The sequence below is a fragment of the Leptinotarsa decemlineata genome, unplaced genomic scaffold (assembly GCF_025532065.1).
Source record: "Leptinotarsa decemlineata unplaced genomic scaffold, Ldec_3_MD MMD2_tig00000010_RagTag_RagTag, whole genome shotgun sequence".
NCBI lineage: Eukaryota > Metazoa > Arthropoda > Insecta > Coleoptera > Chrysomelidae > Leptinotarsa > Leptinotarsa decemlineata.
Genome location: NW_027412538.1, coordinates 2,565,654 through 2,590,609, shown reverse-complemented (window position 1 = coordinate 2,590,609; position 24,956 = coordinate 2,565,654). Strand labels below are relative to the sequence as shown.

General features: G+C 35.4%; 2 protein-coding genes across 5 annotated transcripts in view; both read left to right on the top strand.

Moving 5' to 3' along the window:
• LOC111511679 (uncharacterized) overlaps positions 1-24,956 on the top strand; it is a 295,428-nt gene that overhangs the window by 161,575 nt on the left and 108,897 nt on the right. The gene's annotated exons all lie outside the window — the stretch shown is intronic.
• Positions 19,717-23,185, top strand: LOC141480792 (uncharacterized). 3 transcript variants are annotated; one of them, XM_074171261.1, is made up of 5 exons: positions 19,717-20,381; positions 20,907-20,923; positions 21,488-21,542; positions 21,920-22,505; positions 22,566-23,185. In XM_074171261.1, the coding sequence occupies exons 4-5, from the start codon at positions 21,924-21,926 to the stop codon at positions 22,899-22,901; spliced, it is 918 nt and encodes a 305-aa protein (XP_074027362.1). In that variant the 5' UTR covers positions 19,717-20,381; positions 20,907-20,923; positions 21,488-21,542; positions 21,920-21,923; the 3' UTR covers positions 22,902-23,185. The 3 variants fall into 3 exon arrangements, with proteins under 3 accessions (XP_074027362.1, XP_074027361.1, XP_074027360.1); XM_074171260.1 differs by having other exon boundaries at positions 20,907-20,978; positions 21,471-21,542; XM_074171259.1 differs by lacking the exon at positions 19,717-20,381 and having other exon boundaries at positions 20,496-20,978; positions 21,471-21,542.

Genomic DNA, 24,956 nt, shown 5'->3' with positions numbered 1-24,956 from the left:
TTTTTGGAAAACTATTGTCTGAGTATTGGCAAATGCCCTAATATCTTGAAGATATTTTTCGAAAAGCTCAGCCCAGAATTATGGTTATATTTTTTGCACGCACAAGCAAAAAGAGAAACTGCTGTTGTCCAGCAGAATGTAAAAACTGCTGCTGCTTAGTGTCATTAGAAACGTAAAGAATACTTGTAGCAGTGGTGTCAATTCAACAGAACTAGAATTGTGGAAAGAGGTAGAAAAGTGATAGATTTACTTATTACGCAAGGGTTCATTAGCAGCAGCCAAGATATGAAAGTATTTTTACGAGTTTTCACTTATTTCCAACTTTGCGACAGATGAAAATATCTCTGGCTGGAATGCCGAGAACGTTTCTACTGAAAACCGTTGAGTATAATGATTCTAGCGATTTCTTACCAAGAATCTTTATTGAAAAAACCTTTCTACAATTATTGGGTATGTTATGTGTCTGCCTGGAAGTAACACACATTTTTTCTCAAATGCACAAAATATGGACAAGTGATAAAATACAATTAAGTGTTGCAGTAATGAAAGCTATTTTGATTACGAAAATAAAAATCAATAAATCATGTACTGTGTTCCACACTTGTTCAAAAACCAGACCCGATATTTTGAAACATTCTTTTTTTAGCCGACGAATACAAAAGTACGACTTAGAAGTCACGCCACAAATGGGTAAGTCGTGCCTACTAAACTTTTTTTTGTATTCAGTGCTTTGATTATTTTGTGTTATTCTATCTTCTATAATAAAAAGCTTGTAAAATACTTAACATTTTTTCATTATATAATTCCGCAGATGTCCTGCTCTGGAAAAAAAAATTGTTATGTAAATTGTCACGTTAGTTATATGTCAAAATTGCTTTGTGGAGTGTCAATTACTAGAATTTAATATTTAATTTTCTGCTAGTATGAACATCCGAATAAAAACTAACTCTAGAGAAAACGATTTCTCAAACGGACTTGCAATAAAAAACAAAATTGCAACAATAAATTTATAGTTTTAACATAGAAGTATTTGCTTCGAAAGAATTTTTTTCTTTCGTGTAATTCAATGTTTATATGAAAGTAGCTGTTTCAGGAGGACTTTCTTTCAGTTTGTGTCTGAAAGTTACTCTTTTGCATGATCTACACATCCATGTATAGAGTTACTTGTTTTCAAATTGATTACTTCCTTCCTTTCTTTGGAAGATTCCTTCATCCTTTTTTTGTATCATGATGGAGTAGTAGAAAGCCAAAAACTTTCTTTCCCAAAAATTTAATCACTCCTAAAAATATAACCCCTTCAATTCAGTTTTAACATATTTCACGAATATAAGATTTTCTCCGTTGAACATATTCAATCTAACAATGGTACAACATGGCTTATTCAATTCGTCAGTCTGGAAAAGTTGTCGTGCATAGAGATCATTTTCACATCGGCGTTTCCGCCGTGATTTCGAGTATTTCACGTAAACTTTCAACATCACAGCCGTGAGTCAACAAGAAAAGGTCTCCTGCCTGACGTCGATGAATGGTGGTGGCCTGAGCCGTAGCAAGGGTATTTGAATGGGGTTTTTGGAACTGAAAAATATGTTACTCGTCAGAAAATGAAACATTTCAGAGGTTGAGATCAAGTTGAGGATCGAAAAAAGGGTTTGAACGACATGGTTGAATGGAAGAGTTCTGATTGTGTTACTCAAATGAGAAGATCAGAAACTGAATTCAGCCTTTTGATGAAAATGTAGGAGATATCATTTATTAATTGTCTGTATTATTTATATCTACTCAACTTATACTACATTTTGTCAATACAATCAATTATTGTTATTCAACTTCTGTGATCGGATTGAAAAAAATCAGCAGAAATTCCACTGAATAGTAATATCTGATAATTACAATCATAGCCACCTGCTCAGTCAGTACACATTCACCTTTCACTGGGCAAAATACCTATACAGGGCGTTACAATGAAAACTTGACCTCCCCTGTAAGTCAGAAACGGATATGTAATCGAAATTTTTATTTCTAGAAGGACTAATTCTGATATGAAAATCATACCCGAAATTTCTCCCCCCTGCGGTCAGCAACTACCCCCTATTTTTTTCAATGGCATGGGGGGGTCGAGTGATACATCTTTTAAAAGGTCTTTTGTCCCTCTATTACCTCTGTTATGGTTTTCGAAATTGGTTCATTCGTTATTCAGAAATTAAATGTCGAATGTTTTATTCAAGAAAAAACAGAAAATTGGCTGTCGTTTATTTTAACAAGGGAATCAACAACAAATAATATCAGTGGAAACAAAATCAACAAATCAAATCAATAGTTCCATACAATAATACTCTCGCTACTCTCGAAAGCGTTCCGTACATTACTCAAGATGTCAGCAATCGACATTTCCGAACAATTCCCTGTCGCAGGTTTTCTAGATATGTAGGCTTCATAGAGTACACTTTAGACTTTAGGTGTCCCTACAGAAAGAAGTCCATCGGTGTGAGATCAGATGGTCACTCCACTGGACCCCTTCTGTCGATGCAACGCATTGGAAAACATTCGTCCAAAAACTGTCTCACCCGAACATCAAAATGTGGGGGTGCACTATCCTGATGAAATGTTATTTCATTATCTACTAAATTGTCATCATTTTTTAAAATTTTTGTTATAATAGGATCTACATAGTCTTGTAATAGATTCAAGTATGTGACTCCATTGAGATTACCTCCAATGAAGAATGGTCCAACAATAGGATTACCAAGAATACCGGCCCAGACTCCATTTTTGTAGAGTTTGTGAATGTGTCTCCATCACCAAATGAGGATTCACAACGTTCCAGTAACATCAATTATGTCTATTCACTTCACTATTCAACATGAAAGAACTTCCGCCTGAAAAACATGTATTTATTGTATAGTAGGTTTGGGTTATTGGTCAATTTCTCGCTGAACACCTCACAAAACTGAAGTCGATGATCAGGATCATCTCCGTTTGATTCCTGAACTAGCCCTATTTTGAAAGAATGGAATTTGTAGGCTTTCAAAATCCGAAAAACACTAGTAGCTGATTCACCAGACGCTCTAGCTACTTGTCTAATAGATTGTCGATTATCCATTTGTACATGTCCTAAAACTCCAACTTCAACTCCGTCATTTCTGACAGGACGGGACACTTCATGTCTTCTGTTGTGAACAGAACTTGAAGTTCGAAACTTATCAATTAACTGTTTAACGTATTGATGGCTCACGTTGTGGTCTGGATGACTCGTATTATACATTCTTGCAGCAGCTTTAGCTCATTCATTATTTCGATAATAGGTTGCAACAACTTCTATTCTTCCACCATCTTCCTAGGATTGATAGGTTATTTTCTTTGAGGTAGGATTTTATATTCAATGTCAGAACCGGAAATATTTTCAGTTATATTATATGACTACAATATAATATAATAAAATAATAAGAGAACCTTCGAATTTATGAATGAAGATATTACCTACTAGAATTTACTCAACTTTAACTGTTGATTCTGAAGTTACGGACAAACAGTTTTTTCATTGGAATAGTTAGCAAGTTACTGACTTAAAAAAAACGCGGGGGCCGCCACTGACTCTAGCGGAGTACTTTTTCACTTCCGACTGGCGCCTCTGCAAAGGTTATTGCTCTCGATTTTGGGGAAGGAGGCAGTTAGTAATACGAGAAAAATATCTTTCCTGAAATTCTACCTTTGATATCGTCTTATATTTTTATATGAATTTTTGCTCACTGTATAATTTTCTCCGCTTTTGAGTCTTCCCAAATGGGATTTTTTCTGTTGATTACTATCGTTTGAAATGACTCTGTGAAAAAAAAAAACTTCTTCAAGCAATTCTCAGTCAATAATGATTTGATGTTGAATATGTTATACTATATTTGAAATTCGACAGAAATTTCCATATATAGGGTCTTTCACTAAGCGCTATCCATCTTCAAATTCCGAAACGTCCAATTTTTCATGACTCTGGCGCATAAATCAGGCTAAATATGACCGATGGCATGGATTATGTTGGCTTTGAGGATCAATGTGGTTTGTGGCTTATTCGCATACACCTGCGAACCCACAAGAAAAATTTAATGGTGTACAGAATATCCAATATGGCATGAACTATTGGCACTTAGCGCCATCCTATTGAAACTATAGTATGTAATCATCGACCTATAATACTCGTGGTTGACAGTGATGGCCAAACAGTTACTTTTCCGGGATGCATTGGACGCTCTTGGATCTGATTTGGATTGGTATCGTTCCAAATTCGACAATTCCGTTTGTTCACATACTTATTCATCCAGAAATGGGCCTCATCGCTGAAGATGATTTCTCAATGAAAATTAAGGTCAGTTGCCAACTGCTCCAAAGCCCATTCAGCGAACACACGTCGTTGTCTATGGTCGTTTACTTTCAGTTCTTGGGTCAGTTGAATTCTGTACGGCTGTACACAAATTTGCCAAGTTGTAGTCTGCGAAAAGCCGAGTTCTTGTGAACGACGCGAAATCGACTGCTCCGGATTCTCCTGCACACTCTCACAGACAGCGGCGATGTTTTTGACAGTTCTTGCGTTTCGTCGACGTTCTGGTGTTGGTCGGTGGTTTACTGAACCAGTGGACTCAAATTCATCCACCACATTGCGACCAGTCCTCTAGATATGACGATTATGGCGACCGTTGAATGGGCGAAGCGCGCGGTACGTTGCCCGAACATAACATCCATTTTGATTAAACAATTTTATCATTTGTACGTGTTATTAAATGCCATATCCGTACATGGTGATTTGGCAAAACAGACTGAATAAATGATAGGTTAGGTGAGTGGGTCTATGCGACTCTCCATCGCAAACTACAAGGGTTTATTGTGGCTCACACCTATTCACACTCAACCAAACGAACCCAGCTTCTTAACGAAGCCGATTAGTTTGTATGGTGAGTGGTCTTTCAGGTCAGATGGTAAGAGTACGACTCTGCCGAACTCTGAGAACCTGATTCGGTCCCCAGCGGGGCAGGCACAAAGTATGTGCTCTGCTGTTTCATCATTTTAGAAACAGAGGCGACACACACTGTATTTCGACAGTCCGAGCCTCTGCATATGATGATTCAAATGACACGTGACCTGTAAGAATGCCTGTTAGACATTGTAGTTCATCCCTCCTGTAGTCCAACAACTGTTTGGTATCAAGCTTCGAAGGGCGAATAAATGCCCTGAAGTGAACCAATTCTGGAATATTCTGGCAGAAGTCTGGCCAGGTGTTCAATCTTTGTTGGCAAATCCTAAAGCGATACCATCAATGAGAGGTTCTGGTCCGATGAAGCTGCTTTAAGTTAATAATGATAACTAATTTGACAGATGTAGCTTTCAAGTTTGAAAACCCTTAATGTAAGACCCTATATAATACAACCCAATTTACTTCATGACCGGACTTAACATATGTTCATTCAAATCTCAGACATCAAGTATAGTTCAGAAGTAGGAAAATGCTTTCGATTTTAAATTTCCATTGTGTTCTGTTACAATGAGAGAGTTTTTTGTTTCAGGAACTTCATCATTTCAATCACTAGCAATTGTAAATCTAGTCGGGATCATGTTGGTACAATTCGATTTGAATGAATATATCAGTCTTATGTAGGATTCTGTCTGATATTTGCAGCAAAACTTTCAAGGCTTCTACTAGTATTATCCTTCAACGTATTAGTAATGCACGACAACGGAAATGCAAGTAATTATTCGAATATACGCCTTATCACCATTGTTCCACACCCTTTCTACCTAACAATAAAGCAATCAGTCTCTTACATCACGCTATATAACACTCGTATACCAAAATAATTGAAATATGGTAATCCCGCTTCTGGATCATCGCTACAAATGATTGATGATGCGAGAGGCGGATGACAGCCATTGTTCAGAAAATAACAGGAGGAAGCGAAGTCGCTAACAATATATAGTTTTTGATCACTGAGGATGGAATATGTGTTTAGCGAAAGCCTGATTAGATTTTGCTGTTTTCTCATTCTTCATTCGGCATATTCCCGTATAGATACGGGGCACCAAAAGTGAGTGTCAGATGGAAGTAATGGAAAATTGTTATGAAACTTCATTGCTGATTTGGAATGAAAATCTCCAAAGGTATACATATACTCTGAAGAATAATGTAGATCTGATGTGGAGTTAGGTTGTTGATATACAGGGTGTTAATTATGTATGTACCATATGTTTTTGAGTATGATGTTACAACCAATTATTTTTGCTTCGAAAAATGTCGAGAGCGAAAATGACCAGTCACATGTTTTCAGGCAATTCAAAGAGACTTCGGTCCACTAACGGTCTCTTTCATCAAGAGGTTGTTCGGGACCACTGTTTTCTGCATCTAGAAGATGTAGCTTTTCCAGGTTATAAGATAGTTCAAAGTCTTCGGGATATAAAGTTTTCTTTTAGAACAGAGTATTGCTTACCTTTGAACAAACAGTGGCTCTGTGTTATAACAGGAGATATATTTTTTGGATTGAGCATTCAGTGTTTCGGGGCAGATAATATGACATAAGAGGAGAATTGAGGGACATTCGAAATTATATTTGTGTCGTTTGAATATTTGAAAATGATTAAGGATAAACACTAGTTCTTGAATATGCTTCTAGTTCTTGAATATGGTCGGAAAATGAAGACCTATCCGGCCAGGGTGAGATACAAATATGTATTTGATCCGGAACAGAAATTTTACAATAAACCCGACAGACATACCAGCGTAACTGATACGTACCAAACGTACATATGAATGTTATTATTCCTCTGGCTTGTAATGCATCATCGACACGTCGTAAAGAATATTTATTACCACGTGGTTCAAAATTAAGTTGTTATTAGTCAATGGTTTTCGGAACAAGAACATAGCTGCTGGTTATACTCTCAGGCAAAATTATAATCTGATAGTTCCTGTACACAAATTAACATCTGTATCAAACGGACCTCATGTTATGTCTATAAAAATATTCAATAAACTTCCAACATTCATTAGGAAAATTTCAAATCCCATTAATTTCAAAAATAGCGTTGAAAATATTCTCTACAAAAATGTCTTTTATTCACTTGATGAATATTTTCAAACTGATCTGGCTGCTTGACATCACGATTGTTTGCTTGTTAATATTCTACTGTTTATACTATGTATGTACATCTACTATTGATTTGATTTTTTTATGTATGTTCCATATTTTATCACTTAATATTTTTCAACTCCAATCTTTACTGTGTATATGACGATTTCCATGCTTGTAATAAAGTCTCAGGAAAAATTAGGTATTGTATTTTTTTTTAATTAAATTACTATTACAATGAAAATTGAATTATAAAACTAGTTATTTCACTATGTAAGAAATTAACAAAAAATAAATAATAATTAAAGGTGCGATTTTGTTCCACCCTTTTCATAAAAGAGGACGTATGCTTCTCCACTCACAAGCGATTTTGGTGAAATTGGTGACACGTGTGAATCGTTGTATTTGTGCTACGCGCCAGTATACGGGTGTCTGCAGTATGCTGTATAATGTCCTCTGTTAGTAGTCCCACTGTGATTTAAAAGTGCATATAGATTATAACAAGTAGCCACATTTTCTGCTGCAAAATTGTCCATATCCAATCCTTCTAGAGGAAACTCGATGACATCATTCAATTTGCCTCTACTTTCCATTGTATTGTATTGTAACATCGAGAGCTTTAAAGTACAATTGAGTCGACGAGAGAATACACATACGAATACACATATGAATAAAATACGTGATAAAACAATATACCTTTATAAGACATCCTTCTCCTCTATAAGCGCGAAAAGAAAACAGCAAGAGGTTTTGTTTGGATGATATCTTGAACTTGGCAATTTTTTCAATTTCACGATTGATGGATGACGTATTATTATCATTTGACCATTTCAATTTCCTCATTTTTCACGAATGGTTTTTTCCACAACTCATAAACTGTGGACTTTTCATGTTTCACAGTAAGTGAATTTTACATCATAATCATAAATTTCAATCTTAACTCAATGTTCCGCTTACAGAAATATTTAAATTACCAGATATCAGACTATGAAAATGGAATATGAAATTGATACGATATGTATTATTTTGAGGACCCAACTGCAGATCAATGATATCTCTCGACAACAATTCGTTAATTCATTTGCGTAGTACTTCCGTAGTACTCCTAGAGGTTTTTGGACTGTAATGATAAGTTTGCCAGTTTTTTGTTTTGCTGGCATTACTTTCCACCACTAGTAGATTGAAATGTTTACGATTTGTTACTTTCTTTGGTTTGATGTTTGGTACCACTTTCCTTCGGCTCTTCGTTATTACCGTCGCTTTTCTTCTGTTTCTCGACGTTTCTAAGGCCTTCGAGTAAATTGAGTCTCATCAAACTATGATCATGTTTGAGCAAGTTTTTTTGTCAATAAGCGTTGGTCTACTCTTTCCCCCCGAGACAAGAAGTTGTTTGCTATGGAAATTCCCGTTTCTATATTTTTTTTCGAATTATTAGTATTCTTAAGCAGGGTCTGCTTCTTCAAATTTGAAAATAATTCAATGACTATAGGCGATTTCTCTGTTTTTCTCATGATGGAGAAATTTCTTGCATAGGATCTTCCAACAGTGGCTTGATAACGGTTGAAGCTACATCTGTCAAATTATGGCCTGACCCCTCTGGACCTGTACGTTAAGGAGGTTGCGTTAATGGTCATGTTACGATTGCGCACGGCTGGTGTAAACCTCGAAGTAGGAATGGATCAATTGAGGCTGAGCCTATGGCGAGAAGCGCTTACTGCGCAACCTCTGCTGCAGGCAACCAGTGATGCAATTGTACCCAGGTTTGTGTTTAAAAACCCTACAAAATACAAATAAAACAGAACACAGAGTCAGATGCTTCAATACGCATATATGCAGACGGCTCAAAAACCAAAAAAAGGTCGGGGTATGGAGTGTACTCCAGCCTAAGGATTAAGTGGGGAATGGAAAAAAGATTTCTGGCAAAAACATAACAATCTGCACTGATAGCAGAGAGGCCCTATTAGTCTTGAACAGGCAACGTGTTACCTCAGGGCTGGTACTAGAGTGCTACTAAGATTCTGCTGAAGTCTCAGTAGATAATAACATTATCCTGTGGTGGATTGAAGGACACGATAGGATTGAAGGTAATCGCATTGCCAACTCTTTAGCCAAGAAAGCGGCTGGACTGAGAATTTTAGAATCCAGTAGCAACTACGGCCTGGTGACTTCGACAATTGTGGAAGTAGCTGAACGTCACACCCATGCTCAATCCCTGAAGAGATGGGATGAAATCAAAGGATGCAATCTTGCCAGGATCACCCTGGGCGACCCTGGGAAGCTGGCGCCGAAGAAATATCTGGCGATGACCAGGACTAAGGAAATACCTTCACAATAAGGGGCTAGTGGATACACCTCTATGCAGGATATGTGACCAGGAAGATGAAACTGTCAGGCATGTCCTATGCGAATGTCCGGAGTTATCGTCAATAGACAGTGTGTCTTTGGTGAGTCTTAGCCTACACCTGCCGATATAAAGGACCTTCCTGGAAAGGACAAAATGGACGATGACCTAGAAGGACAACTCCTTGTGAGGATGTACAATGGTTCACATGTGTCTTAAGTGCTGTGGGCCTACACTCATTCCCCCTACTCCACAGATCTGTCAAATTCGTTGTCATTTATTCAGTCTGTTTTGCAAAATCATCATAGACGGATATAGCATTAAACAAGAAGTGCAAATAATAAAATTGTTTTATCAAAATGGGTATTCTGTTCGGGCAATGTAGCGCGCATTTCGCCCATTTCACGGTCGCCATAATCGTCCTGCCGAGGGGACTATTCGCAATGTGGTGGATAATTTCGAGTCCACTGGTTCAGTAAACAATCGTCCAACAACTGTACGTCAACGCAAGATCTGCTGAAAACATCGCCGCTGTTTGTGAGAGTGTACAGGAGAACTCGGAAGAGTTAATTTTGCGTCAGTCATAAGAACTCGGCTTTTCGCAGACCACAACTTGGCGAATTTTGCGTCGTGACTTGGGCCTGCACTCGTATAAAATTCAACTAACCCAGGCTCTGGAGCATCTGGTAACTAACCCCGATTTAAATTGAAAACTCATCTTCAGCGATGAGGCCTATTTCTGGATGAATGGTTTCGTGAACAAACAAAATTGTATCGACGTGTTAAAATAACGGTTTGGAATAACGAAATGAAACACCAAAGGTTTCAAACAGTGCATCACAAGTACTTTTCAGAACGCCGTTGGCCAAGGCGTCACTGTCAATGACGAGCACTATAGGTCTATAGGTCGATGATTACCAACTTCTCCTGGCCTGAATTGGATAAACTGGACACCAACAACACTTGGTGCCAAACAGCCACATTTTGCCACATTGGATATTCTGTACGAGCGATTTGAGGGCATGGTCATCTCACGTGGACGTGATGTGATGTGAACTGGCCACCGATATCGTCCGATTTGACCCTATTAGACTTTTTTTTGTGTGGTTTTCTAAGGTCACAGGTGTATGCGAATGAGCCACAAACCACATACGATCGAAGAAAGACCCTATATATCTGTCTCCAAGATTTACATTTTACAGACCTCATTTGAGCGCCACGTTTTTTCCTCATTGTGCGTGCTAGGTATATGCAACTCTTTTAGGGCTCCTACTTCTTCTTTAATGCCTCAACTTTATTGACCGCTTTGTTGAATTTGGTTTTCATATCTTCTGTTTTTTTTGTGTTGGCTTTAAAGAACTGTCTGGGAAGTTATTAGTGTTCTGGAGTCAATGTGAGATCTTCCATACCGTTGTTATCAAAAATTTTTCTACAAAGTCGCTGGTGAAAGAGGACGTTGACTGTCAAACAGGACACGATTCTTCAATGATCATACTGTATTTATACACATACAACTATTTTATTCAGAATCTTCGAATTTTCCTTTATGCAGTTTATGAATTTTTCTCTGTCACTATTTTCAAGAAACAGTTTTGAAATAGGAAATCCTATTACACCAAAATAATGAGCATAAGGAAACGATTCAAATTTTCAATAATAATATAAAAATCATCCCATTTACATTGAAATATGGAAGACGATAAATTCATCGGTCTTTTGTTCGTGGATTGGAATCGGTTCTATTATTCATTCGGTTTCGCAGTAATGCCAAATGGAATATTCATAATAGGATTAAGAATCAAGTTTTCATAGAAGAGCAAATCTTATTATTCCTGGTTGAAAGTCTTTATACGTTATGAATGCTCTGCACGTTGCTCTGAATTAAACATCTGCCAAATGGATGGCCAAAGAGATCAGAGTAGATGAGTTGATTCGCAAAAAATTCACATTCTCGCAATTACTGTAGCTCTGGGAAATGTTTTTCAAATACTTGTTTCTTTCTGTTGAACTGAATATTTTTTATATGAATATGAACAAGCAACATATACTATTATGTGTATAGACACTGTAGAGTGTAATTAGAATTAGGAGAAATATAATTTTCTGACACATTTCTGAAAAACAAAGATAATTCCGAAACTGAAAAAAATGTATAGCCAATTTCATACACATAATAATATATAGGTTTGGATGATTATGATAACACGAGAATTATTTGAGAAAAAGCAAAATTCACCATTATTGAAATCTAAACTGATATTATGAGAAAAAATTTGATTTTGTGTATGTTTGTGTGTTGGTTTGTAACGGGTGAACCCAAAAATTACTGAACGACTTTTAAAGTTCTTTCACTTTTTCAAAAACTGAATCATGAAGTGTATTTCATTTCGAAAGCACGTTTCACAAATCATCGTTCAAAAATTAAACGAATTGAGCGACGAAGTTCTGCCCTAACCATCATACTTTCTAGACCTCTCACCGACTGACTACCATCTTTTCAAGCACTTCGACAACTCTCCCTTTGGTCTCACCTTCGCCAATCGGGACCTGACAAAAACGGCCTTAGTTGACTTCATCCAATCCCAATTTTCATGCTGACGGAATCAATCAACTTGTGTAACGTCGGCAGAAGTGTGTGCTTACATCTTTTGAATTGATGGATATTTTACAGTTTGAAGTAAACTCATAAAAACGGAGAAAACTTCCCAAGCAGTATATACAGAGAAAAAGTTTCTTGTAGGCACATATTAAGAGATAGAAACAAGTTAAAATAAATACAGTTTAAAAAACTAAAAAATACGCTTTTGAAGAACATCGAACTAAAAAGTTGAAAATATTTTTTTTTGTATAAGCTTGAAACAATAACTAACGAAAAATACTAGTATTATTGTGAAAAAAGCGACGGGCGCATGGTATACAAAAAATATGGCACAAAGCCTGAAAATCAGCTACCAAGCCCAAAGCGGCAGGCGCGCAAAGGAGGGTTACAAATAAGGCAAAAGGCGCGTGTGTTAATGAAAAAAATTCTTTTTTCAAATGAAGAAATACATTTTCTCATGGCACCCATTCCATCAGTCTCGTTCCCTGTACTAGTTTGTACAGGTTTCGTCATATAGTTTTCTGGACGTAATTTCATACGTCCATATATTGCCTGCCTCCTGTGATTCAGTGCCTCACATTCGCATAAGATGTGTAGAGCTGTGTCTATCCCTTCGTTGCATAATCTGCAGCTGAGGTTTCCATTGTACAGCCCCATTTTATTCAGGTGTTCTCTGAGCGAACAATGACCGGTTACTAACTCTGTAATTAGTCTGAGCCGATCCCTACTATATTGAAGTAGTTCTTCGGTTCTTTTCTCGGACGGTTCCCCAATGAAGGTCCTACTATTTTTGTTGCCAGGTACTTTTGTCCAGTACTCTGTGTGCTTCTTATTGGTCCATATCCTAATCTGGTTTCGTACCAGTGATTTTGATACCCCCAGAGCTGTGATTCCTGAATGCCCTGGCACCCAGTACAAAGTTAATTTGTTCCTGTTTGCAAGGTCATTCAGTTCTTCATGGAATTTCCAGACCAGTTTTGATGTCACCTTCGGGTTTGTCAGAGCCCCTAGTGCGCTCTTGCTGTCTGTAAAAATATTGATCCGCTCATTTCTTTCAGGTCTCAATTTAATAAGCCTTGCACACTGCAAGATAGCATATACTTCCGCCTGAAATACGGATGTGTATAGTCCTAGCGGATAGCTGTAGTTTAGATTTCTATCCGCTCGGTATATTCCAGCTCCCGTTCCATGTTTGGTCTTCGATCCATCTGTATACCAGGTGTATTTTCCAAACATGTTTTCGGGATGACTAATGGTCTTCCACTCTTCACGGCTTATGATTTTGGCCGTGAAATTCGTGTTAAAGGTGTACTTCGGTGTCCTGTGGTCCGTGCACATATTCAATATATGCTCCTCCACTTGTTCCGAAATTTCTGTTCGGTCTGATCTTTTGTAGTTCGGTGAGTTTTCCAGTCTGAATTGGCCCATCCTGGCCTTCACCATTACAGGTGAAGTTAATAAAATCGTGTTAAAAAACTGCAAAATCACAATAAAAATGAGTTTATTGCTAGCATTCATATATTGCCGATGAAAAATGAATTAATACAGCTACCAAAAGCTATTTATTTATTTTTTTCTTTATTGCTACTTTGTGAATGGTTGAAATTGCTTTCCCATCAGACTAATATAAATAATTTTCGTTACTCCATCTTCTTTACATTATGTCAAATCTGTCACGTGTATTTCAAAATATTCAACTCGTGTTCCATCGAATTCCTTCCATTATCACCACAATGAAGTAACGAATAATGGGAGAAACTCTACTAAAGGGAAATCTATTGAAAGTTTTCGTTCGACGGGAAACGACTGCGAAAAAGCGTGTACTAATGGACGAATAAAAGTCCCTGAGAAGTTTTTATCAACAAAACAGCAGCAAATCCGATAACCTGCAGGGGCTCATCGGGTTTTCTGAATAAGCTGAAAACAAAGGAATTGCGCGCAAATGGCCGGTTGTTCTTTTGATTGGCTTCCTCCGATATTCAGCTGGAAAATAATTAATGAAATTGTATCAACCAATGAGTGGATATCAATTGAATAATATGACATGTGAAAGATTAGTAAACAGATTGATTGTGTGGTATCTGTTTGTCACAGTTCATGGATGCAAGTCAATATTAGGTGATTATTTCAGAAGGTAGTACCAAAGCCACTAAGTGAATTTTGCGTGATCTGAAATATGATTTTACAGGAACTATTGAAATTGACTCGATGTAGAGATGTGTGAAAAGTGGACCGAGTGATATGAAAATGAATTAAAGAAGAATTGCCGTTCCAAGGTGATTAATATACTGGTGAAGTATATTGAATTTGTTTTCAATACGGAAGTAGAACAGTAGGTTTTCTTTTTTCTTCATCCAGAAAAGAGCCATCCACCTGATAGTCTAATCAACAAGTTTAAAAACATGAAAAATAAAGATAAAGGTCCTGAAAATATGAGCGATAGCTCATTCGATTCGGAGTCACCTCTAGAAAAACGTTTTTGAAGGATTTTGGTGCAGATAAAAAATTGCAATTGTAATTAACAAAATAAGATTAAAAAAAAATGGTATTTAAGCAATTTTGAAAAAAGCTCGTTAATGAAGAGGAAATTTCCGAAAAAAAAATCACGACTCCCGAAACTCTATATCCATTATTTATAATTTAAATTTGACGTTGAAAATAGGGTTTTGCTCGGCTGTTACGGTATGCGAGAGTAGAGAGGGAAAGACGGGTCTGGACCTCCTCCCAAGGGTATGCCCCCCCAGATACACACCACTGACTGTGACCTTGATTCGTTTTTTTATTCTCTGCCTATGAGTTGACCTTGAGTTGTGTGTAACATGATGAGGTGAAACCCCTTTTTTACTCTCCGCCCATGACTGGCATTGAGATGTGTAATGAGGTGAAACCCCTTTTTTACTCCCCGCCCATGACTGGCATTAAGATTTGTGTGATGTCATGACCGTGAACCGCTTTTTACTGTACAGCTATGATTTGGCCTTGCATGGTCACATGACCTTGGAAATTTCCTAAGCGATTTCGAGCTTCGAACACGTCATATGACCTTGGGAAGAATTTTGAACGATATTACTGATGTATTACCTTGAGTTTGAGTGATATTTAATAAAATGACGTAGATTTACCTTGCATTGGAGTGGGGGGTTATGCACATATAACATGTGTGTTGTGAATGTTTCTTTTTTGTCCGTATTCTCATCATAATCGTGTGGTATTATATAAAAGATGTATACGTGTAGTGAATGTGGAAATAGTTTCACTCGGAGTGATAACTTGCGTCGTCATCAGCGAGAATCATGTATTCTTGCAAATAATGAAGGACCATCAATGTCGAAGAGGCCTAGGTTAAACGCTCCATTATCTCCAGAAATGCAAACCTGTTTGTGTTGCAATTTGAATATTGCAAGTGATCAGATGAATATTCATCGGAGGACTTTGCAACATAGAACAAATGCATGTATTCAATATGGGGACGGTGTTAAAATCATACGCACAGCATTCAAGTGTAGAATTGTGAGCTATAGAGTGGATAGTCAAAACCGTCACATTGATTACCCAACATTTTTCAATGAATTGAAGCAAAAAGTTTTTAAACTACTCGAAGAAGTGTTAGTTATCCATAAAAGTGTGAAAGTCAATATGGAGGTGTTTGGACGTTACTATCTTCAAACTAAGGAGAATTTAGAAGTAAAATCATTCAATAGTCCCAATCAAGTTGTCGATCAATCGATGGATTTGAATGTGATTTATAACATTTTTATTGATGCTTTAACTGCTCAAGCAATGGAATTTCAACATCGAGATTCAGGTAAGTGATGTATTCACAAAATTGGTTATTAGATGTGAAGAGAAAATAAATTTTCAGGTTGGACTATCGAGGAAATTCTGTTTATGGAAGTAAATGTCAACAAGTATAGTCCCCTTGGAGGCTCTTCTTATATCAAGTTACCCAAATTCATTGAGTTGAAGAAAAGTGTTGTGAATGTTATTAATCAAGATCAATACTGTTTTGCATGGGCTGTAACTTCAGCTTTGTATCCTGCCAGTGTGAGAGTGTGTGAAATTTCATCTTATCCTCACTTCTCTACCGTGTTGAATGTAGCAGGTATGGATTTTCCAGTAAAGTTGAAAGATATTCCTAAATTTGAGATTATGAATGATTGCTCTATCAATGTTTATGGTTTAGAAAAATGTTTCAAAAACGGTAAAGATTCATATGATGTTGTAGGCCCGTTACATTATTCGAAACGTAGACTTAATAGTCATGTGAATCTGCTTAATATAATGGATGATTCTGGTAACAGTCATTATTGTTGGATTAAAGATTTATCGAGATTAGTATCATCTCAAATATCAGCACATGAACATAGAAAATATTTCTGTGATGGTTGTTTATTATACTTTAGTAATGAGCGGGGTTTATTGCGACATCAATTGAATGATTGTAATCACATATCGACAACAACACCAACCCCTAAATTCAGAGTTGATAAATTCGGTGAATGCGTACCTGAGAATATTTTGAAATTTGAAAATATTGAGAAACAGTTGAGGGTTCCATTCACGGTGTATGGAGATTTTGAATCAATCCTTAAACCACTGCACACAAATGAGCCAAATCCTGCTAAGTCTTTCACAAATCGAACCTATCTTCATGAACCATACGCTTTCTCATATTTCATAAAGTGCTCTTTTGATGATTCAATTTCAAAATTCGTATTGTATAGAGGGGCTGATGCATTTAAAGTTTTCATTTCAAAGTTGGAGGCTGACGTCACCAATATATATCACAAATATTTGAAAAATATCGTTCCAATGAACCCTTTGACTGTTGAGGAAGAAAATGATTTCAATAATGCCACTACATGTGCTATATGTGGAAAGACATTCGAAGAGAATGACATTAAAATCCGTGATCATTGTCACCTGACAGGAAAAAAAAATATTGGGGCAACACATTCCATATGTAATCTCAATTTCAAATTGCCCAATTTCATTCCGATCATTTTCCATAATCTCAGTGGGTATGACTGTCACTTGTTCATAAAAGATCTATGCACCAATAAAAGTAAAGTTGACGTCCTCGCTCAAACTAAAGAGAAATATATTTCTTTCACGAAACATTTATTTATGGAAAACAAATTAAATCGAAATGGGCAATTGAAAAAAGTATTTTTGAAATTAAGGTTCATTGATAGTTTCAAATTTATGAGTGCATCTCTTCAAGAGTTGGGCGATAATTTAGATGAGAAACATTTTGTGGAAATGAGAAAACATTTTCCAGAAAATGATAAATTTAAACTTATGAGACAGAAAGGTGTTTTTCCATACAGTTTCATCGATTCTTTAGATAAATTGAATTATTCATCTATACCATCAAAGGCGGACTTTTTTGACAAACTGAATGAAAGACATATTTCTGATAATGAATATGATAGAGTGAAGCAGGTATGGAAAACATTCAATTGTCGTGATTTGGGTGAATATTCTGATATTTACTTAAAATCAGATGTTCTATTACTGTGTGATATTTTCGAAAATTTCAGAAACATGAGTTTGAGTACATATAAATTGGATCCTGCACATTATTTCACATCTCCAGGACTTTCTTGGGACGCTATGTTGAAATATACAGGCATCAAGTTGGAATTATTAACTGATATAGACATGGTGCATTTTTTTCAAAAAGGTATTCGTGGCGGTGTTAGTCAATGTTCGGAGAGACAGCACATTGCAAATAATCAATTCCTTCCAAATTATAATCCTAATGAAGCTTCATCATTTATCATGTATTTGGATGCAACAAATCTGTATGGTCATAGCATGTCTCAATCACTACCTTTTGGAGGGTTCACATGGTTGACCTCCGATGAAATAAGTAAACTAGATATCGTCAGTATTCCAGATGAAAATTCTCAAGGATACATTCTTGAAGTTGATATTCACTACCCCGTTGAAATGCACGATTTACATTCAGACTTACCATTTTTGGTTGAAAGTATCATACCGCCTGGGTCAAAGTCTAAAATAGCCAAACTTATACCTAATTTGAATGATAAAAATAAATATATCGTTCATTATAGAAATTTGAAACAGGCGCTTCGTAATGGTTTAAAGCTGATTAGAACCCATAGAGTTCTCAGATTCGATCAGTCACAATGGTTGAAAAAATATATCGATTTAAATACTAAACTGAGAAATGAAGCCACCAATAAGTTTGAGAAGAATTACTTCAAATTAAATGTGAACTCTATTTATGGGAAAACTTTGGAAAATGTTTACAACAGGAGAGACATTCGAATTGTTACACATTGGGAATCTATACGGGGAGGAATGGGTGCTAACGCTTTGATAGCTCGCCCTAATTTCAAAACATTATCCATAATTGCAGAAGACTTTGTAGTCATACATATGGATAAAGTTAAGGTTTGTTACAACAAACCATTGTATCTGGGGTTTAGTATATTGGATATGTCGAAAACTGTCATTTACGACTTTTTCTATGATGTTATTAAAAAACATTTCGGATCACGTTCTTCTCTTCTCTACACCGACACAGACTCTTTGATTTTGAAAATAATGACAGATAATTTTTATGAATTTATCATTGAGAATGTTGATAAATTTGACACTTCCAACTATCCGTTGGAAAATAAGTTCCATGTGCCAGTTAGGAAGTCGGTAATTGGAAATATGAAAGACGAACTTCCAAACGATACTATTATTAGTTTTCATGGGACTGGAGCAAAAGCATATCACATCCAAAGTGTGTCAAATGAAATTAAAAGGGCTAAGGGTGTCAAAAAATCCGTGATTAAAAATCGGATTTCAATTGACGATTACATTAGGATTGTTGAAACAGGTGGAACAATATTGCGAAAGATGAATGTATTCTGAAGTGATTTACATGATATTTATACTTTGATGTGTAATAAAGTCGCTCTGTCGCATAACGATGATAAAAGATTCATAATTCCGAATACTACCAAAACATTACCTTGGGGTCATTCCGATATTGAATTTTATCAAACAAGCTCCCAACAGAATCTGAGAATTCTTTTGGAAGTAATGAAAGATTCCAACAATACCATCGATGAAAACCTAGATCTCCTTATTGCATTATTGGAAGAGCAATCGAGTAATTGAATTTTACAAATCTAATTTTTGCTTTTAACATTTTGGAAAATTCATATTTGACGAAAAGAATCGTTCAAATCGTTTGTGGTGTCACTATAAATTAGAATTAAGATTTCATGTTCATAAGTGATTGAGTCACAATTAGTTTAGCGCGAGTATATGATTTAGAAAAAATATTCAATTATTATATTTTATTCCAAAAACTGACAATTGCGCGTATTCGCCATTTTTGGAAAAAAAAGGATGTTTAGTATCTAAGTTCTGTAACTTTGTGGGTAGAAAATATCGATATTCAAACAAAAATTTATGATTATATGTCTCTGAAGTCTAGACAATTTCATTATTTTATTGAATGGAAGCGAGAAGATGTTTGGTTATTTGGAGAAAAAATATTTTATCATTATATGCTGTTGATGTCGAGACAATTTTCATTCTTCTATTGAAGGGATGCAAAAGGTTGTTTGGTTTATTTTTGGAGAGAAAATATTTTATGATTATATGGTGCAGTATTCTACTCAATCTCATTATTTCATTGAAGGTATGCCAAAGGAAGATTGGTTTATTTGAAGAAAAAATTCGGGTAGGAAACCCTGACCGTAAAATCCATTAGCACGTTCAGAAGTGCATTGGCATATTTGAGATAGAAACCCTCGAAGAGTCCATTCAGGAACTTTTATAGCGTGTCTAGACAATATTATTTTATTGAAGGGATGCAAGAGGTTGAATGGTTTATTTGAAAAAAAATTCGGGTAGGAAACCCTGATCGTAAAATTCATTAGCACGTTCAGAGGTGCATTGACATAATTGAGGTAGAAACCGTCGAAATGTCCATTAGGATATTCGGGAAGTTTTATAGGATGATAAAGGCGGAATTCTAACAATTTTGTGATTATATGACCCTGCACTCTGAACAATTGTAAAATCTCAAATTAGTTTCTACCAACAATAAACTGTTACTACCCTTTTCTTCCATTTTCAATTTTGTATCGTTGGGACAAATCATAAGACTCGAATTCAATCCCCACCAGAAAGGGCTGACCTTTCCGAACAGCAGAACAGAATCAGAAGGGACGACACATCATTCTGTTTTAGTATCTCTTACCCATCGAACTAACTTGCAGTGACACAGTTAAGTCAAGTGATATAGTTGACTCAAGCAACCCAATAATCATCAACGATTCTTAGCAGTTGAAGTTATCTCAATGTAAGTACAGTGTACTATATTATTCATTTCGAATTGAAAGGGTTATAATTTTAGGAGTGTTTAGTTTTTTGAATTTCTAATTTGTATTCAATTCAGTGTTCATATAAAATTATCTATTCCAAAAGTATTTTTTTTTTGTGTAAATCAACTGATTTTGATGAAAGTAGATGTTTTCGAAAGAGAGTTTTTATTTATACTTAATATAACCTTGAATATTCTGAACAAAATTTGAATGTTTCTGAAAGGAAGTTGAGATGTGACGATGATATATGAAATTCTTTTCTGAAATTGCTTCCTTCTTTTCAGTTTCTAATTTTTTTTTTGTATAATTCAGTGTTCATGTGAAATTATTAGTTCAGAGTTTTTTTTCATATAATTCATTGTTTTCTATGAAAGTAGTTGTTTTTATGTAAACGTAATACAACCTTGAAAAGTGTGAAACAAGTTTGAAGGTTTCTAAAAGGACATTGAGATTTTGATGATGTTATATGGAATTCTTTTTTGAAATTGATTCCTTCCTTTCAGTTCAATAAAGCAGCCAGGTGAAGCAACTCCACCAAAGCCTTCAAATCTCAGCAGCTGAAAATTCATCTCGATGTAAGTACAACCTACTATATTATTCATATCAAACTGAAAAGGTTATATTTTAAGATGAGAATAATTTTGGTAAAGAACGGTTATTTATACTTAATACCTATAACCTTGAATATTCTGAACAAAATTTGAATGTTTCTGAAAGGAAGTTGAGATGTGACAATGATATATGAAATTCTTGTTTGAAATTGCTTCCTTCTTTTCAGTTTCAAAATTTTTTTTTGTATAATTCAGTGTTCATATCAAATTATTAGTTCAGAGTTTTTTTTCATATAATTCATTGTTTTCTATGAAAGTACTTGTTTTTTATGTGAACGTAATACAACCTTGAAAAGTGTGAAACAAGTTTGAAGGTTTCTAAAAGGTCATTGGTTTTTATGTGAACGTAATACAACCTTGAAAAGTGTGAAACAAGTTTGAAGGTTTCTAAAAGGTCATTGAGATTTTGATGATGTTATATGGAATTCTTTTTTGAAATTGATTCCTTCCTTTCAGTTCAATAAAGCAGGCAGGTGAAGCAACTCCATCAAAGCCTTCAAATCTTAGCAGCTGAAAATTCATCTCGATGTAAGTACAACCTACTATATTATTCATATCAAACTGAAAAGGTTATATTTTAAGATGAGAATAATTTTGGTAAAGAACGGTTTTTGTTTTTCTATAAAGTTTTTTTTTTTGTATGATTCAGTGTTCATATGAAAGTAATTGATTTGAATGTAATTTTTGTTTCATGTAATTCAATGTTTTTTTGAAAGTAGTTGTTTTAGAAAGGGTACATTGTGATTAAAAGTTACTTCTTCGTATATAGTTACCTCTTTTGAAATTGCTTTTTCTGAAAGATTTCCACTGTTTTGTATCAAGGTGATGAAAAGAAAAGATGAAAACTTTTTTGTTAGCTAATTAAATTTAATCATATTATATTGTCTATTATTTTTTGATTTCAGAACCATGTCTTTGTTGAAAGAAGCTTTATTAAAACCATCAAGCTCTGTGAACCGATCAGAAATGTGTGAAATGGAGCGCAGGGGTGTAATTGTCCACCAGAACGTGATCATTCAGGAAGGCGGGGAGATACCACAACCGGTGATGACTTCCATTCAGCAGATGCACAATGCTAAATCATTTTTAAATGGATTCAATCCAAACCATGTGGAGATGAATGACAATCCCTCAAACATTGATAATGTGATGGCGACTCACACCCAGAATCTTGATGAGTCACTTCCGAACTTATCACAAACTGTTGTGAGTAACATATTAGAGATGGAGGAAACATATTCGAAGAATATGGGATCTCCACATAGTTCAATCATTCAGAACAGTTCGGATGATGACCTTGAGAGACGAAAAAGAAAAAAAATGGAGAGTGATGAAAAAATAATGAAGAAGGCGAAGAAGTCTAAAAAGTCTACCTCGAAGTCGCCATCTAGAAGGAGACACAAGGCGAAACACGAAAAAAGGGATAAAGTCAAGTCGATAAAAGTGAGAGAGATGGAAGTCATAGCAGGACCTTCTACATCACTCCATCAGGTAATTATCATTACTCAAACACGACAAGATGTTAGTTCATCATATCCTTTCATTCCACAGGTTCCTGAATACGATAATGTTAGTGCTGGAAGCACGCCTCCCCCAACGGTTGACCTCGAAAACTCAGACGATTGGTTTTCATTTATGAGATCCAGGAGAGACAAATTTCTAGAGATGTATCACGCTTACAATGGCTTCGAAACGGAATATAGAGCGAAGAAGGAAAAACTTGTTGAACTGGAAGAGCAAGTTTCTCTCCTCAAAGTGGAATGTGAACAAATGAGAGCAGCTCAACGAGAGAGATCTGCTCACATGAAAAAACTTTCTCCCAAAATTCGACAATTGGAAATCTTCAGTAAGGAGATACATGAAAATTCCATCTTACATCTCTTGTAAAAATTTTTATCTTTCCCTATACATTTGCAATTCATGTATCATAATATTTTCTATATTATTTTCATATCTGTATTATTCAGAGCAATCGTGTCGAGAAATCTCCCCCAATAAATATTTTGTAAATATTTTTTTTTGTATGTTGCTAATAAAGTTATATGTGAGTGTCACTTTCTAGTCATATTTAAAAGTGTAAAATTGATTATTCATATTTGAAAAAATGAATAATGAATGTATCAGTTAATCATTTAGTTTAAAAAAAACAAAATAAAGTTATGTAATGCAATTTCTATTTATATGTAAAAAAGTATATTTTATATTTTGAAAAATAAATAAGGAAAATAATGATTAGTCATTTTTATTTCTAGAAAACAAATAATATTTATGTATCTCACTTTCTACTCATAACTAAAAGTGCAAATCTGATTATTTAAAAAATATATAAAAGTAACAATTAGAAAGTTATTTTCAATCTCTGAAAAAATTAAAATGATTGTAGCATTGATTATTAAATGTCGTCAATGCCAAAGATCAAAAAAAAATTCTACATCCTATATTGAGATGGATGACTCAGATGAAGACAAATCAATGGTTATTTTTCAGAAAACAGAATGAGATTATCATTCATTACATTCAAAAGTTATCTGTCGAAAACGAAGTCAATCGTTAGGGTTGAAACTCCATGTCAGAGGGTATATGACATTTCATAACACAAGGTCGTATGAGATAGTAAAACCAGGGCCAAAACTCCATGTCGGAGGGTATATGACATTTCATAACACAAGGTCATATGAGATATAAATAAGTTGTGTTCATATATCGAGGTCATGTGACACAAAATATAATCAAGGTCATATGACACACATATCCCAAGGATTTGTGATGTTATTCATTGTCAATGTCGAAAGATTGGAAGTTTTCAGCTTTACATTGCTAGTAACTGACCACTTGTTCCCTCATAATGAATCAAGTAAAACCAAGGCCAAAACTCCATGTCGGAGGGTATATGACATTTCATAACACAAGGTCATATGAGATATAAATAAGTTGTGTTCATATATCGAGGTCATGTGACAAATCCTTGGGAAATATCCCAAGGATTTGTGATGTCATTCATTGTCAATGTCGAAAGATTGGAGATTTTCAGCTTCACACTGCAAGTAACAGACCACTTGTTCCCTCATCATGAATCAAGTAACACCGGTTGTGCAAGAAGCCGATTCAACGAGTGAACCATATTTCGTTCCTTCTGAGGATTCAGCTTATGGAGACATTCAAGTTGAAATTATCAATTCAACGGGTGTGGACAACAACTTTGATGGATATTCAGACACCACAATTGATTTGGATGAGGACCGTGGTTTCGAATTCGACGCTGACGAATACGGTCTATTTGACGACCCAAATGATAGCGACGGCGACTTTGGTGTGATGAATGAATTTTTTCCAATCTTTCGGGATTCACCCAGCCCTGACCTTATGGAACCGTATTTGGATGAAGAAATTGTACAAAATCAATTCGCCGACCCCCCAGAAATCATTATGATAGCTGATTCTCCAGATCCTGAAATAGTCGTTATCGATGATGATCAGAATGGTTAGGTTACGCTAGTGTACTCGGAGTGTACATAATTTGGTTGGTGCACACGGAATACTGCGTGATTTGGGGCAGTGTTCAACCTAAGACATTATTTTATTGAAAACTGATTACTCATATCTATCACTTATAGATGTTAGAAAAAAATTAGGTAAGTTCAATACAAAATTCAATGTGAAAAATGAATGATGAATATAAAGATAAAGCCATTTGTTTGTTTCATCTCGTTTTGTGTTGATGTTGTCTCGAAAATTTGTTGTTGCAATGATTTTTATTTTTCAAATATGTATCTACTATCTCTGATAGGTTTCAAATTATTAATATCATCAACACGAAAAAATGACTTTTTGAGCTCTGAAGAAGAATTCAATTGAATTCAAATCGTCGACTAGAATACAATTATTTTTTAAGAAAAAAATTTGGATGTCTCAACAATATACTTTAGTTTATCATGTATATTG

Bases quoted from the DNA above. Each gene is read 5' to 3' on its own strand.
- LOC141480792 (XM_074171261.1), top strand. From the start codon at position 21,924: ATGTCTTTGTTGAAAGAAGCTTTATTAAAACCATCAAGCTCTGTGAAC. The intron at 22,506-22,565 runs GTAATTATCATT...TTCATTCCACAG, and splicing joins CTTCTACATCACTCCATCAG to GTTCCTGAATACGATAATGT.